General features: G+C 40.5%; 1 protein-coding gene across 6 annotated transcripts in view; it reads left to right on the plus strand.

Moving 5' to 3' along the window:
- Positions 1 to 11,606, plus strand: part of nfyc (nuclear transcription factor Y, gamma) — an 86,499-nt gene that overhangs the window by 28,627 nt on the left and 46,266 nt on the right. For all 6 annotated transcript variants that reach the window (XM_043717961.1, XM_043717963.1, XM_043717958.1 and 3 more), the window contains 2 exons: positions 7,780 to 7,910; positions 10,533 to 10,604. In XM_043717961.1, the coding sequence (XP_043573896.1) occupies positions 7,788 to 7,910; positions 10,533 to 10,604 (195 nt within the window). In that variant the 5' untranslated portion in view covers positions 7,780 to 7,787. The remainder of the gene's footprint in view (positions 1 to 7,779; positions 7,911 to 10,532; positions 10,605 to 11,606) is intronic.

Consider the following 11,606-nt stretch of genomic DNA (forward strand, 5'->3'; position numbering starts at 1 on the left):
TAACATCCTTCCTACAGCAAGGTGACCAAAACTGAACACAATACTCCAAGTGTGGCCTCACCAATGTCCTGTACAACTGCAACATAACTTACTAACTTCATTACTCAATGCCCTGACTCATGAAGTCCAGTGTGCCAAAAGCCTCCTTCACTGCCCTGTCTACCTGTGACTCCACTTTCAGAGAACTGTGCACCTGAACTCCAAGGTCCCTCTGTTCCACTACACTCCTTAAGGCCCAACCATTCACCATAAAACTCCTACTTGATTTGACTTTCCAAAATACAGCACCTCACACTTATCTTTATTAAACCCCATTTGCCATTTCTTGGTCCACTTCCCCAGTTGATCAAGGTCCTGCTGCAATTTCTGATAACCTCCCTCACCGTCCATGACACCGTCTATTGTAGTGTCATCTGCAAACTTACTAATTGTACATTCTTATCCAAATCATTGTTATAGATAACAAACAGCCATGGTTTCACCACTGACCCCTGAGACACATCACTAGTCACAGGCCTTCAGTCCGACATGCATCCTTCCACTATTACCCTCTGCTTCCTACCATCGAGTCAATTGTGTATCCAATTTTCCAGCTCCCCCTGGATTCCATGCAATCCAACCTTCCAGAACAGCCTACCATGTGGAACCTTATCAAAGACTTTAGTTATTTGAAAGTTGTGGTGTTGTCTCAGATGTATTTTCATTTAGTTTAATGTAAATAGTTTCAGGAAAAATAAATACTTCTTTCAAGAGTAATAATTTTGTAGAAACTATTTATTTGCCCTGTATTCAAAGTTTGTGAGAAGAGTTGTAGCTCGGGTACTCGTTGTGGTTCTTTTCGCCGATCTGGGAATTTGTGTTGCAGAACGTTTTGTCCCCTGTCTAGGTGACATCCTCAGTGCTTGGGAGGAGGCTCCCAAGCACTAAGGATGTCACCTAGACAGGGGACAAAACGTCTGCAACACAAATTCCCAGATCGGCGAACAGAGCCACAATACCCTGTATTCAATTGGGGAAGCTGAGTTCATGTGATAGTTTGAGTATAAAGCATCAGTAAATGAATACCTGGGTAAGTTCCAAGTTCTAAAAAGTAATGAATTTCTATTTAAAGTCACCAAAATCGAGGCGTTATTGTTTTTGTACACTTTATTGCCAAAGGACCAATGGAACCTGTTGCACGTTCTGTTATTTGGTCTTCAGCCCAGATTTATGTTATTGATCACCTGTATCCATTTTACATTAGGAGTAGGCAATTGAGCTCTTCAAACCTGCTGCATTGCTTAATACAAGCATCGCTGATCTCATCTTGCCCTCAATTCCATTTTCCTGTTCACTTCCTTCAACCCGTTACTAATTAAAAATATGCCTATCTCCTCATTGATGGCTGCAGTCACTGGCATTGGCACAGGTGAGCAGCTTCAAGTTGAGCTTGTGCATATAGATAGTTCTGGGGTGATGCAGTCCAAGAGAGGGAGAGATGGGGACCCAGAAAGAAGAGGAAGGGATCAGGAGGGTAGGGGAAGTTTGGGACGCAGTTGAGAAGCCGAGGTAGAGGTTGGGTGGGGGGGGGGAAAGAGCCAGATGAGGGGGTGGGTGCTTCTGGGTAGCTTTCCCTCCTCATTCCAGGGGATTCCAAACCCCTGGGCCCTGTTCTGCAACTGGCATCCCACTGCTGAACACCATTTCAAAGACACACTTCCCGGAGCACTACTTAATTTGTGTACAATGACATCCCACATAAATTCTACATAATGACATATTGTGTTGGAATCATGCTCATGCGCAATTCTTGAAATTGCAATCATGCCCAGTTGCCTGCAGTTGTGGGTGTCAGCAAACGTTGTCTACATTTATTCTGCCATCGCTACACTCTAGTGTAGCGAATTCCACAGATTTACAACCCTTTGAGAGGAATAATTCTTCCACATCTCTTATTTTAAATCTGTAACCCCTTAGCCTAAAACTATGATTTCTCATTCTCAATTTTCCCACAAGGAGAAACGTTCACTCTACATCTACTTCATCAACGCCTTTAGCTTCTTTCATACCTCAATTAGATCGCATCTCATCCATCTAAACTCTAGCAAACTTAGGTCAAAATTGTTTCATCTCTCCTCATAAGACAGGCTTTTCATCTCTTGAATTTGATGACATTGCCTTTGTAGATGATGATTCTGTCTCATGTTGTTGTTTCTGTTTGATTCCTGATATTCCACCGTTATCACTTTGACTTTAGTGAAGTGCGAAAATTTCAAAAACATACTTCCTTGAACTGAGATTTTGTTTGCATTTGAAGAAAGAATCTTGAGCTGAATAAACCTGAGATCATACCTGTCAGATTGAGAATGTGCAAGAGGCTTGCAGCAAATATAAGAGGGAAGCAAAAATCTTCTACTGACATATTAACAGTAAAAAGGAGTAAATGGAGACTTGGGACCAGTTAGGGGCCAAAAAGAGATGCAAAGGACACTGAGGTGCTAATTTGTTTACTGCACAGATGATGAAGAGAAGATATGAGGTCTTTTGTACTTAGAGTTGAATCCCTAGGATCAGATGGCATGTTGGAACATGGGAACAGAAGTAAGCCACCCAGCCCATCAAGCTATCCCTGACGTTCAATATTATCATCTCTGATCAAACATTTCAATGCATTTTTACTTGCCCCCATCCCCATAACCCTGAATGCCCCTTGTGATGAGATATCCATTAATGTCAAACTTAAACATGTTCAAAGGCTAATCCTGTGCAACTTTGCTTGCCAGAGGATTCAAAAGGTTCTGAGTAAAATAATTTCTCCTCATTCCAGACTTAAGAGGCATCCCTTTTAATTTTTAAATTGTGCTGCCTGGTTTTAGACTCCCAAACCAAGGGTAACATTTTACCTGCATTTACCCTGTTTTATCCCTTTGCGTGTTTTGTAGATTTTAATTAGATCACCTCTTGGTCTTCAAAACTTCAAAGAGCACAGGCTTAGTTTGCCAAATCTCTACTCACAGGCCAATCTGCCACCCTGGGAACAAGTCAGATGAGTCTTTCTTATTGCACACCCTCGATGGCAATAATGCACTGCAATAAGGAGTCAATTCTTCTTGCCAAAGTGGATAACCTCACATTTTTTCACACTATATTCTACCTATTATGTTTTTGATGGTTTACAAAGTCTGACTAAATCCTCCTGAAGCAGTTTTACATCTTTATTTTGTGAACAGCAATGATTCAAGTACTGATCCTTGTAGTATCCACTAGTTGCAGCCTGCTAATGCAAGAATAACTCATTTATTTCTAGTCTGCTTACTATCTATTCGCCAATTGTTAATTTCATTACATTACTTCCTATCCCATGTGTTTTAATCTTTCTAATCCTGTGGGGTACTTTCATAAAAAAATTCTAAAAATCGAGGTATACTACATCCTTTGGTTCTACTTTATCAATTCTATTAGTAGCATCTTCAGAAACCTGAACAAGTTCGTCAAACACAATTTTCTGTGCCTAATCACGTTATTATCAACCAGCAATCTAATTATCCCATCCTTTTATAAATTCAAGTATTTTCCCTCCAACTAATGTAAGGCTAATGGATCTGTAGTGAAAAAACGAGGGCACTATCTTCTTAGAAAAGTAGGATAACATTTGTTACCTTCCAATCCAAAGGAATCATTCCAGAATTTAAAGAATTTTGGAAGATAATCACCAATGTATTGACTATTTCTATAGCTCCCTCCTTCAACACTCTGAGTGAAGACCATCAGATGCTGGGATTTATCAAGTTCTAACCCCATTAACTTCTCCAGCACAATCTTCTCACTAATCTTAATTACCTTCAATTCTTCATTCTCCCTAGCTACTTTGACCTGTAGTTCTGGGAGACTTCTGGTAACTTCCTCCAGTGAAAACAGATGCTCACTAATCGTTTAACTTCTTTGCAATTTCTCTGTTCCCCATTCCGAATTCTCCTGACTCTATCCTTAATGAGCCCACATTTGTTTTACTTTTATATATCCATAGGAGCTTTTCAAATCAGTTGCTTTTTTTTTTACTAGATTGCATTCATATTTTGTTATCCCCTTCCTTATTAGTTTCTTGGTCTTCCCTTGTTGTATTCAATTAACCTCACAGTACAAGCAACACTCCTCTGTGAGGATGTTTGTCCCATTCTTGTTAATGTATAACTTGTTAAGCTTGTACAAGTCTCACCTGCCCCAAAGCCAGTCCCAATTCTTCCAAAACCTGGTGTCCTCCCTCCTACACCAATTCTCTAGTAACATTTTTAATCGATCAATCTTCCTGTTCTTATATTCACTAGCATGTGGCATTGGGAGTAATACTGCTGTTGAGATCCTGCTGTTTAACTTCCTTTCTAACTCCGTGAAATCTGACTTCAGGATCTCATCCTTCTTCCTACCTATGTTAGTGGTAGCAGTGTGGACCATGATTTCTAGCTGATGTCTTCCCTCAAAGATGTCCTGCAGCCACTCCATGATATCCTTGACCATAACTCCAAGGAGGTGACACACAGTCCTGGAGTCTTGGTAACATTGTTATCTCTGTCATAGAAAAACTGTCTGAACCCCCTGATGTTTTGCTATTGCTCTTCTGTTCTTCCTCCCAAGCCATTAAACTGAGTCACCTGTGATGCCATCAACCACCACTCTTTGTATTTTCAACTGAGACTACAGTATAGGGCACATTTGCAAATTTGCAGTTGATACAAAATCTTGAAATATTATGAACTGTGAGGAGGATAGTGATGAGCATGTAGTTTTGTCAAATGGGGGACAAGTGATAGGAGATTTAGTTTAATGCAGAAGAAGTGAGAGAATTTTGATTGACAGATCAAGATGAGGCAATATAATTTAAAGCTCTGGATGTAAGTTTGCTCGCCGAGCTGGAAAGTCCATCTTCAGGCGGTTCTTCACCACACTAGGTAAGATCATCAATGAGCCTCTGGTGAAGCACTGGTGTTAGTGACCCGCTTTCTATTTGTGTTTGTGTGTGTGTAGGTTTCCTTGGTTTGATTATGTCATTTCCTGTTATTTTTCTCAGAGGGTGATACATGGAGTCCAAGTCGATGTATTTGTTTACCTATGCCTTACCACCCATTTCACTTTCAATAACAAAACCTACAGACAAACCAATGGAAACACCAATAGGATCTCTGATATCCGAGTTCTTAGCAGAGGCAGCAATGCAGAGACTCTAACAAACTGCTCTGCCAATCATCCAACCCAAACTTTGGGTCCGCTTTATCATCACTAAACAAAACAAATTAGAGGAAACCTTCAAGACTGTCAATGACATCCTTACTGGCATAAAATTCACTATAGAGGTGGAAAGCAACAACAAATTGCCATTCTGAGATGTTGCATTAGAGCAAACAGCCAATGGGGAACTTCAAACAAGCGTCCACAGGAAAACAAGACCTACGGACCAAATACTGAACTACAGAAGCAATCATCCCAGCACCCACAAACAAAGCTGCATTAGAACATTATTTCAGCTAACCAGCACACACTGTAGCACAGAGGAAATATGAGAGCAGAGGAAAGTCACCTATACAGTGTATTCAAAAAGAAAGGGTACCCAATGAACACAGTCCGCCGATATATCAGCAAACAAGCAGACAAAACACGTCCAGAAGCCCTAGCCAGTCTCTCCTACCTCAAAGACATCTCAGAAATGACTGCCAGCCTACTCAGACCTCTTGGCAGCATGGTAGTCCACAAACCCACCGACATACTAAAGCAGCAGCTAGTGAACTTGAAAGACGTTATACAGACAACAAGCAAAACTAATGTCATTTACAAAATACCTCACAAGAACTGTAACAAACACACTACATTGGACATACAGTCACAAAACTAGCCACCAGGATACATGAGCATCAACTAGCCACAAAAAGACATGACCCACTCTCATTAGTATAGTATAGTACACCATTTCAACTGAGACAACACCTCCATCCTAAGACAAGCTAAACAGAGACACTCTTGAGAATTCCTAGAAGCATGGCATTCCAACCGGAATTCTATCAACAAGCACATCGACTAGGACCCCATTTACCACCCTCTGAGAAAAGGAACAGCAAATGACATCACCACAGGAAATGACATCACAAACCCAAGGAAATCCAAACATATAAATAAAAAGCGCACCATACCGCCAGTGCTTCACCGTAAGCTCACTGATGATGTTACCTGGTATGGTGACGAAATGTCTGAAAATGAACCTTCCAAATCAGCATGCAAAAATACACCCAGAACCTCAACCAAATCTCCTCAAAACCCAGTAATTTATAGCATACAGTTTTACTGATGGTTCAGGTTGAGAGAGACTGGGAATATATATGTACAAATGGGTGTGGATGACAAGGCTAGTTGAAAAAGTAGTTAAAAAGCATTGGAGGGTCACTTGTGGCACAGTCATAATGTTCCTCTCTCTGAGCCAGAGGACCACTTCAAATTCACCATGCTCCAGAGAGTGTGTCATTACATCTGAACAGGATGAGTAGAAAATATCTTAAAAAGCATAGAAATAGTTTGCTGAACCTTTACAAAACACTGATTTGACCTCAGTTGGCATACTTTGAATAATGTGAAGGATTTGGAGACTATTGCAGAAAATATTTATAATATTGGTTCCAAGGATGAGATATTTGTTTTTTAATGGAGGATAGATTGGAGAAACAATTAAAATGAGATTTGGTAGGTCTTCAAAATCTTGAGTATACGCTGTAGATGGAATACACAGGGTGATACTGTTACCATTACTGAAAGGTTGAGAAATAGATGGCACTGTTTTTGGTGTTATTGGCAGATTCAATGATGACATGAGGAAGCAAGTCTTCTCATAATATGAGGTAGTTGAGGCTTCAGTTGAGGGTTCTAGGAGGGCATTTGATGAAACACTTGGAGAGGGGAAAGAATGTGCAGTGAAAGGCATAAAGGGTGTGGGTGTAGGTAAAGCAGGGGAGGGTTGCTTTTGCAAGAGCTTATGTGAATACACCTGGCTGAATATTAGTAGAGAAACAGTCATTCTTTAAAACTGAGAAAGTGTTATAGAGACTGTTTCCCAAGTAGCAGCTATGTTTTGTGCTTAGTATTGACACCAACATGGCTTTGGAGAAGACTGCTGGCTCGCAATCACATATTGCAACAGAGAAAACTGTTTGGATAAGACATTATGGTCTCTGTTTCTGTGTGCGAAACTGTACTGTGTGAAAGGCAGATAGCCAGGCATCCGCAGAGAAGTGAATGTCTGATGTGCGCAGTTCCACGCTGAGCTCTGATCCTGTCTCATGATTATTCAGATAACTAGATTTAGCACTATAGGCATTTATATGGAACTTGGTCCCTTGAATGAAATTTGGGAGGCTTGCTGTCATTTTTACAACTGTATCCAAACAAGAATCAGGCCTTTCATAAAAGAGAGAAAGTTGTGAGAATCCTTTCTCAAAAAGGGCTGAATGAATCACTATATGGTGTGTGGGTACATGAATGGATGTTTGGTACAGTTGTTTGATAATATTGTTGCTGAGTATTGTTTGACTTCTACATGCTCCAGTTAAAGATTTATGCTGTTAGACACAGATTGTTTCGAGCAAGTATGCAATGAGGACATTTCCTGCATTGAAACCTCAGACCTCACTGTACAGATATGTTTATGCAGCAAAATTAATTGTAAATATGTTTCTAAAATAGGATTTCTCTCATTAAATATAAGATCAGATCTCTTGTAATCGGTAGGTTGTATATAACTTCTTTGCTTCTGATTTCTTGCAGGCCTAGGAATGTCTAACACTGCAGATGGTTCGTTTAGTACAGCCTCTCAGGGAGGTGGCAGCAGTGAAGCCCAGCACTTGCTCCAGACGTTCTGGCCACGTGTCATGGAAGAGATACGCAACCTGACGCCAGTATGTTGTCATCGTCACTTATTCACTTTGCCTAACACTCCTTTCAGTTTGGATCTGGGATCTGGAATCTTTTCAAACAGTTCATGTGCATAAAATTGGCATGAGGCAAAAGTAATAAAAGTGTAAATAGTGCATTAAGTTAATCTTTACTTGCTGGGCTATTGATTATGTAAGTAATTGGATGTGGACATGAACACAGCGCGACATTCTTGGTTATGTAGTTTGAGAATGGTTTATGGTATAGTATGCATACAGGATGAGGAAAAACTCAGGCCCAATTGGATCCATCTTAGACGAGATGATATTGAGTTTCTTAATTGTTGATGTAGTTGCATTCATAGTAGACTTGGCTAGGAGTATGCATACTTTGGAGAGTTAGAATGCGAATTATTCACTTCAGAATTTTCAGTCTTTAACCTGCTGTGTGTGTGTGTGTCTGTGTGTGTGTGTGGTTGATTCCACGCACTTTCCAGTCAATGACAATCCTCATGTGACTGATACTGGGGATTGCTATTGAATATCAAGGGGAAATGGTAAGCTTTTTTTCTTGTTGGTGATGATCATTGCCTCAAACTAATTTGGATTGAATGTTACTTGCCACTTATCCAAATCTGAATGTTGTCTGGGCATGGTCTGCTGCAGAATCCAAGGAGATGCAAGTGGTACTGAACATTGTGCAATCACCAGAAAACGCCCCCTTGTTTTGACCCAATGTAGGTTCTTCATGAAAGAGCTCAGACACTATCATGAGGATCTGGGCTATTGTGACACAGTGACAATATCCCTCCTTCTGTGCCAAAAGGTCCTGGTTAAAATGCAGCCTACACTAGAAATGTCTTGTGATATGTCTGAACAAATTGATTCAAAATACTTAGTGTGGGGAGCCTCTGTAGCAATGGCCTGGCACTTTTTAAAAATTATTCTTTTGATGGGCTGGTGATATCACTGGCAAGGCCTACATTTGTTGCCTGTGCTTAATTGGGCCTAGAACTGAATGGTTTGTTGGGCCTCTTCAAAGGGCACTAAAAAGCCTTACACGTTGATGTGGGTGTGGAGTCCTTTGTCTGTCAATCAAGTGAGGATGGCAGATTTCCTTCCCTAAGGTATATTTGTGGAGTAGATGGAATTTTACAACAATCGCAACAGTCCAATGGTCACCATTGCTAGGACCAGTTTCTGAAATTTGAGATGTATTAATGAAGTGATTTTAAATTTCAGCAGTTGTTGTTGATTTTTGCCTGTGATCCCAATCAATTAGCCTCAGCCTCTGGATTAGTAGCCCAGGGACATTATTATTTTGCCATTCCCATCACCAGTGACACTAGATGATTTAATTTTAGCAAATTCAGTGTGGCATCAGATAGAATACATTTATGACATCCAGCAAATGATGTGAACAACATGTCCAGTTTTATTAATTCTTGAAAAGTAATATAGATCGAATTTGTCAAATATGGAAGCTGCTGTTGAAGCAACATTGAATATTTCCAATTAGAAGTTAAAGTTGCTGATCATGATTATGGATCCTGTCAATAATACTTTCCATTTGTTTCTCCACCAGGACTGAGAGTAGATTTACTGCAGTAAATTCTGTCTATTTCTACGTTTGACTGACTCTACCCAGCTTAAGTTCCTTTTGTTGCCAAAGTTCCCTCTAGACTTGATTTTCATCACACTCCTTTACTTCACTACTATTTTCATCCTTCGTCCTTAAAACCTATTATAATATTTCTTTAACTGGCTTACTGTCCATGTTTGTTGCTGTTTAGCACCTGGGTAAAGGTACAACATTAAATGCAAGTTTTTATTGAAGGTCATTTCCTTCATCATTTAAGGTTAAAGTAAATCAGCCCTGATACTTTTTCCACCTAGTTTTTGGTTTAGAGTGCACCATTTCCCATAGCAAGTTTGTTTTGACTGTTATCCAAAAGATTTGATCCTTATTGTTACCTGTAATATCCAAGTCCTCCTGGTATTCTCCTGTTTTACAGTTCCTATTATCTAACCAGATTTTTGACTACTGAGCAACAAACACTTCAGCATTATTCTGACTATATTTAACTATACTATTTTGCAATTCACTTTAGGGTGCCTAATACTTGCAGCCGATGCTTGCTGCTTTTTATACATTTCTCTGTGTGAAAGACTTAACTCATTTAATAAACTTGAAACAAAATTAATGTTAAATTCCAGTGAATCTTGATGTTAATTCCCTTCAATGTCAAGTTAATCACTGCATACTGTGAGGTGTAATTTTAAAATAAATATTTGAAGGATTGATGCTTTTAGAAACACAACTCCACTTGTGGTCATTGGTGATGTGAGATGCATCTATAATACTGCACCAGTTCTGTAATCTACATTGAGAGCAGGATTTCATGGTCTCAGTCCAAAACGTGAAAATATAGTGAGCTAATAGTATTAACTCAGAGGGACTTATGCAGTTGAGAATCTGTTTGGAGAGGGCTGTAGCTAATAATTTGTCAGCATTTGGAACACCTGTCTAAATTTTGGGTAAATGTGGTGGGGGTCAATTCTCTAGTAGAGTTGTGTATTGTGGCTATTGCATCAGGTTTTTTGGTGTTTTAACTCTTGGCTGTATTTGAAAATCTGACCGTACAGAATGATTTCAAGGTGCAAGATCTTCCCTTGGCTCGTATCAAGAAGATTATGAAGCTTGATGAAGATGTAAAGGTACAGTGAAATGTTCTGTATTTACAGGCTGTGTGTCAAGATTATGCAGGAGCGCTTTGTTCACAAAGGCACTTGTATCAAGAACTACTGGGAGTGGGGAGAAGGGCCTGATATTTCTCTGATACCACTCCCTCCAAAAAAAATCTTGAGCTCAGGAATACTGTAAATTGTCTAATTGTGACACTTGTTTTTACAGATTACAGATTACATTACAGTGTGGGAACAGGCCCTTCGGCCCAACAAGTCCACACCGACCCGCCGAAGTGCAGCCCACCTATACCCCTACATTTACCCCTTACCTAACACTACGGGCAATTTAGCATGGCCAATTCACCTGACCTGCACATCTTTGGGAGGAAACCGGAGCACCCGGAGGAAACCCACGCAGACACGGGGAGAACGTACAAACTCCACACAGTCAGTCGCCTGAGGCGGGAATTGAACCCGGGTCTCTGGCGCTGTGAGGCAGCAGTGCTAACCACTGTGCCACCCACGTGGTTCTGTTCACCGAGCTAGGAATTTGTGTTGCAGACGTTTCGTCCCCTATCTAGGTGACATCCTCAGTGTTTGGGAGCCTCCTGTGAAGTGCTTCTGTGATGTTTCCTCCGGCATTTATAGTGATTTGTATCTGCCGCTTCTGGTTGTCAGTTCCAGCTGTCCACTGCATTGGCCGGTATATTGGGTCCAGAGAAACAATAGCCAACCTGCTGGACATACAGAACAGGCAACAAGACGGGGAACCTATCAACAAAGACTGCATACTCAAACTACTGGACCTGTGCCTCACAACACACTTCACATTCAACAACCAAATATGTGAACAAATCAACGGCACACCCATGGGCTCACCATCTCTGGACTCATAGCAGAAGCGGTAATGCAAAGGTTAGAACAAACAGTCTTACCGCAAATTCAACCCAAACTCTGGGTCAGATATGTGGATGACACCTTTGTAATCATTAAAAACACAGAAATAGAGAACACACACCGGATCATCAACGC

This window comes from Chiloscyllium plagiosum, chromosome 27 (genome assembly GCF_004010195.1).
Source record: "Chiloscyllium plagiosum isolate BGI_BamShark_2017 chromosome 27, ASM401019v2, whole genome shotgun sequence".
NCBI lineage: Eukaryota > Metazoa > Chordata > Chondrichthyes > Orectolobiformes > Hemiscylliidae > Chiloscyllium > Chiloscyllium plagiosum.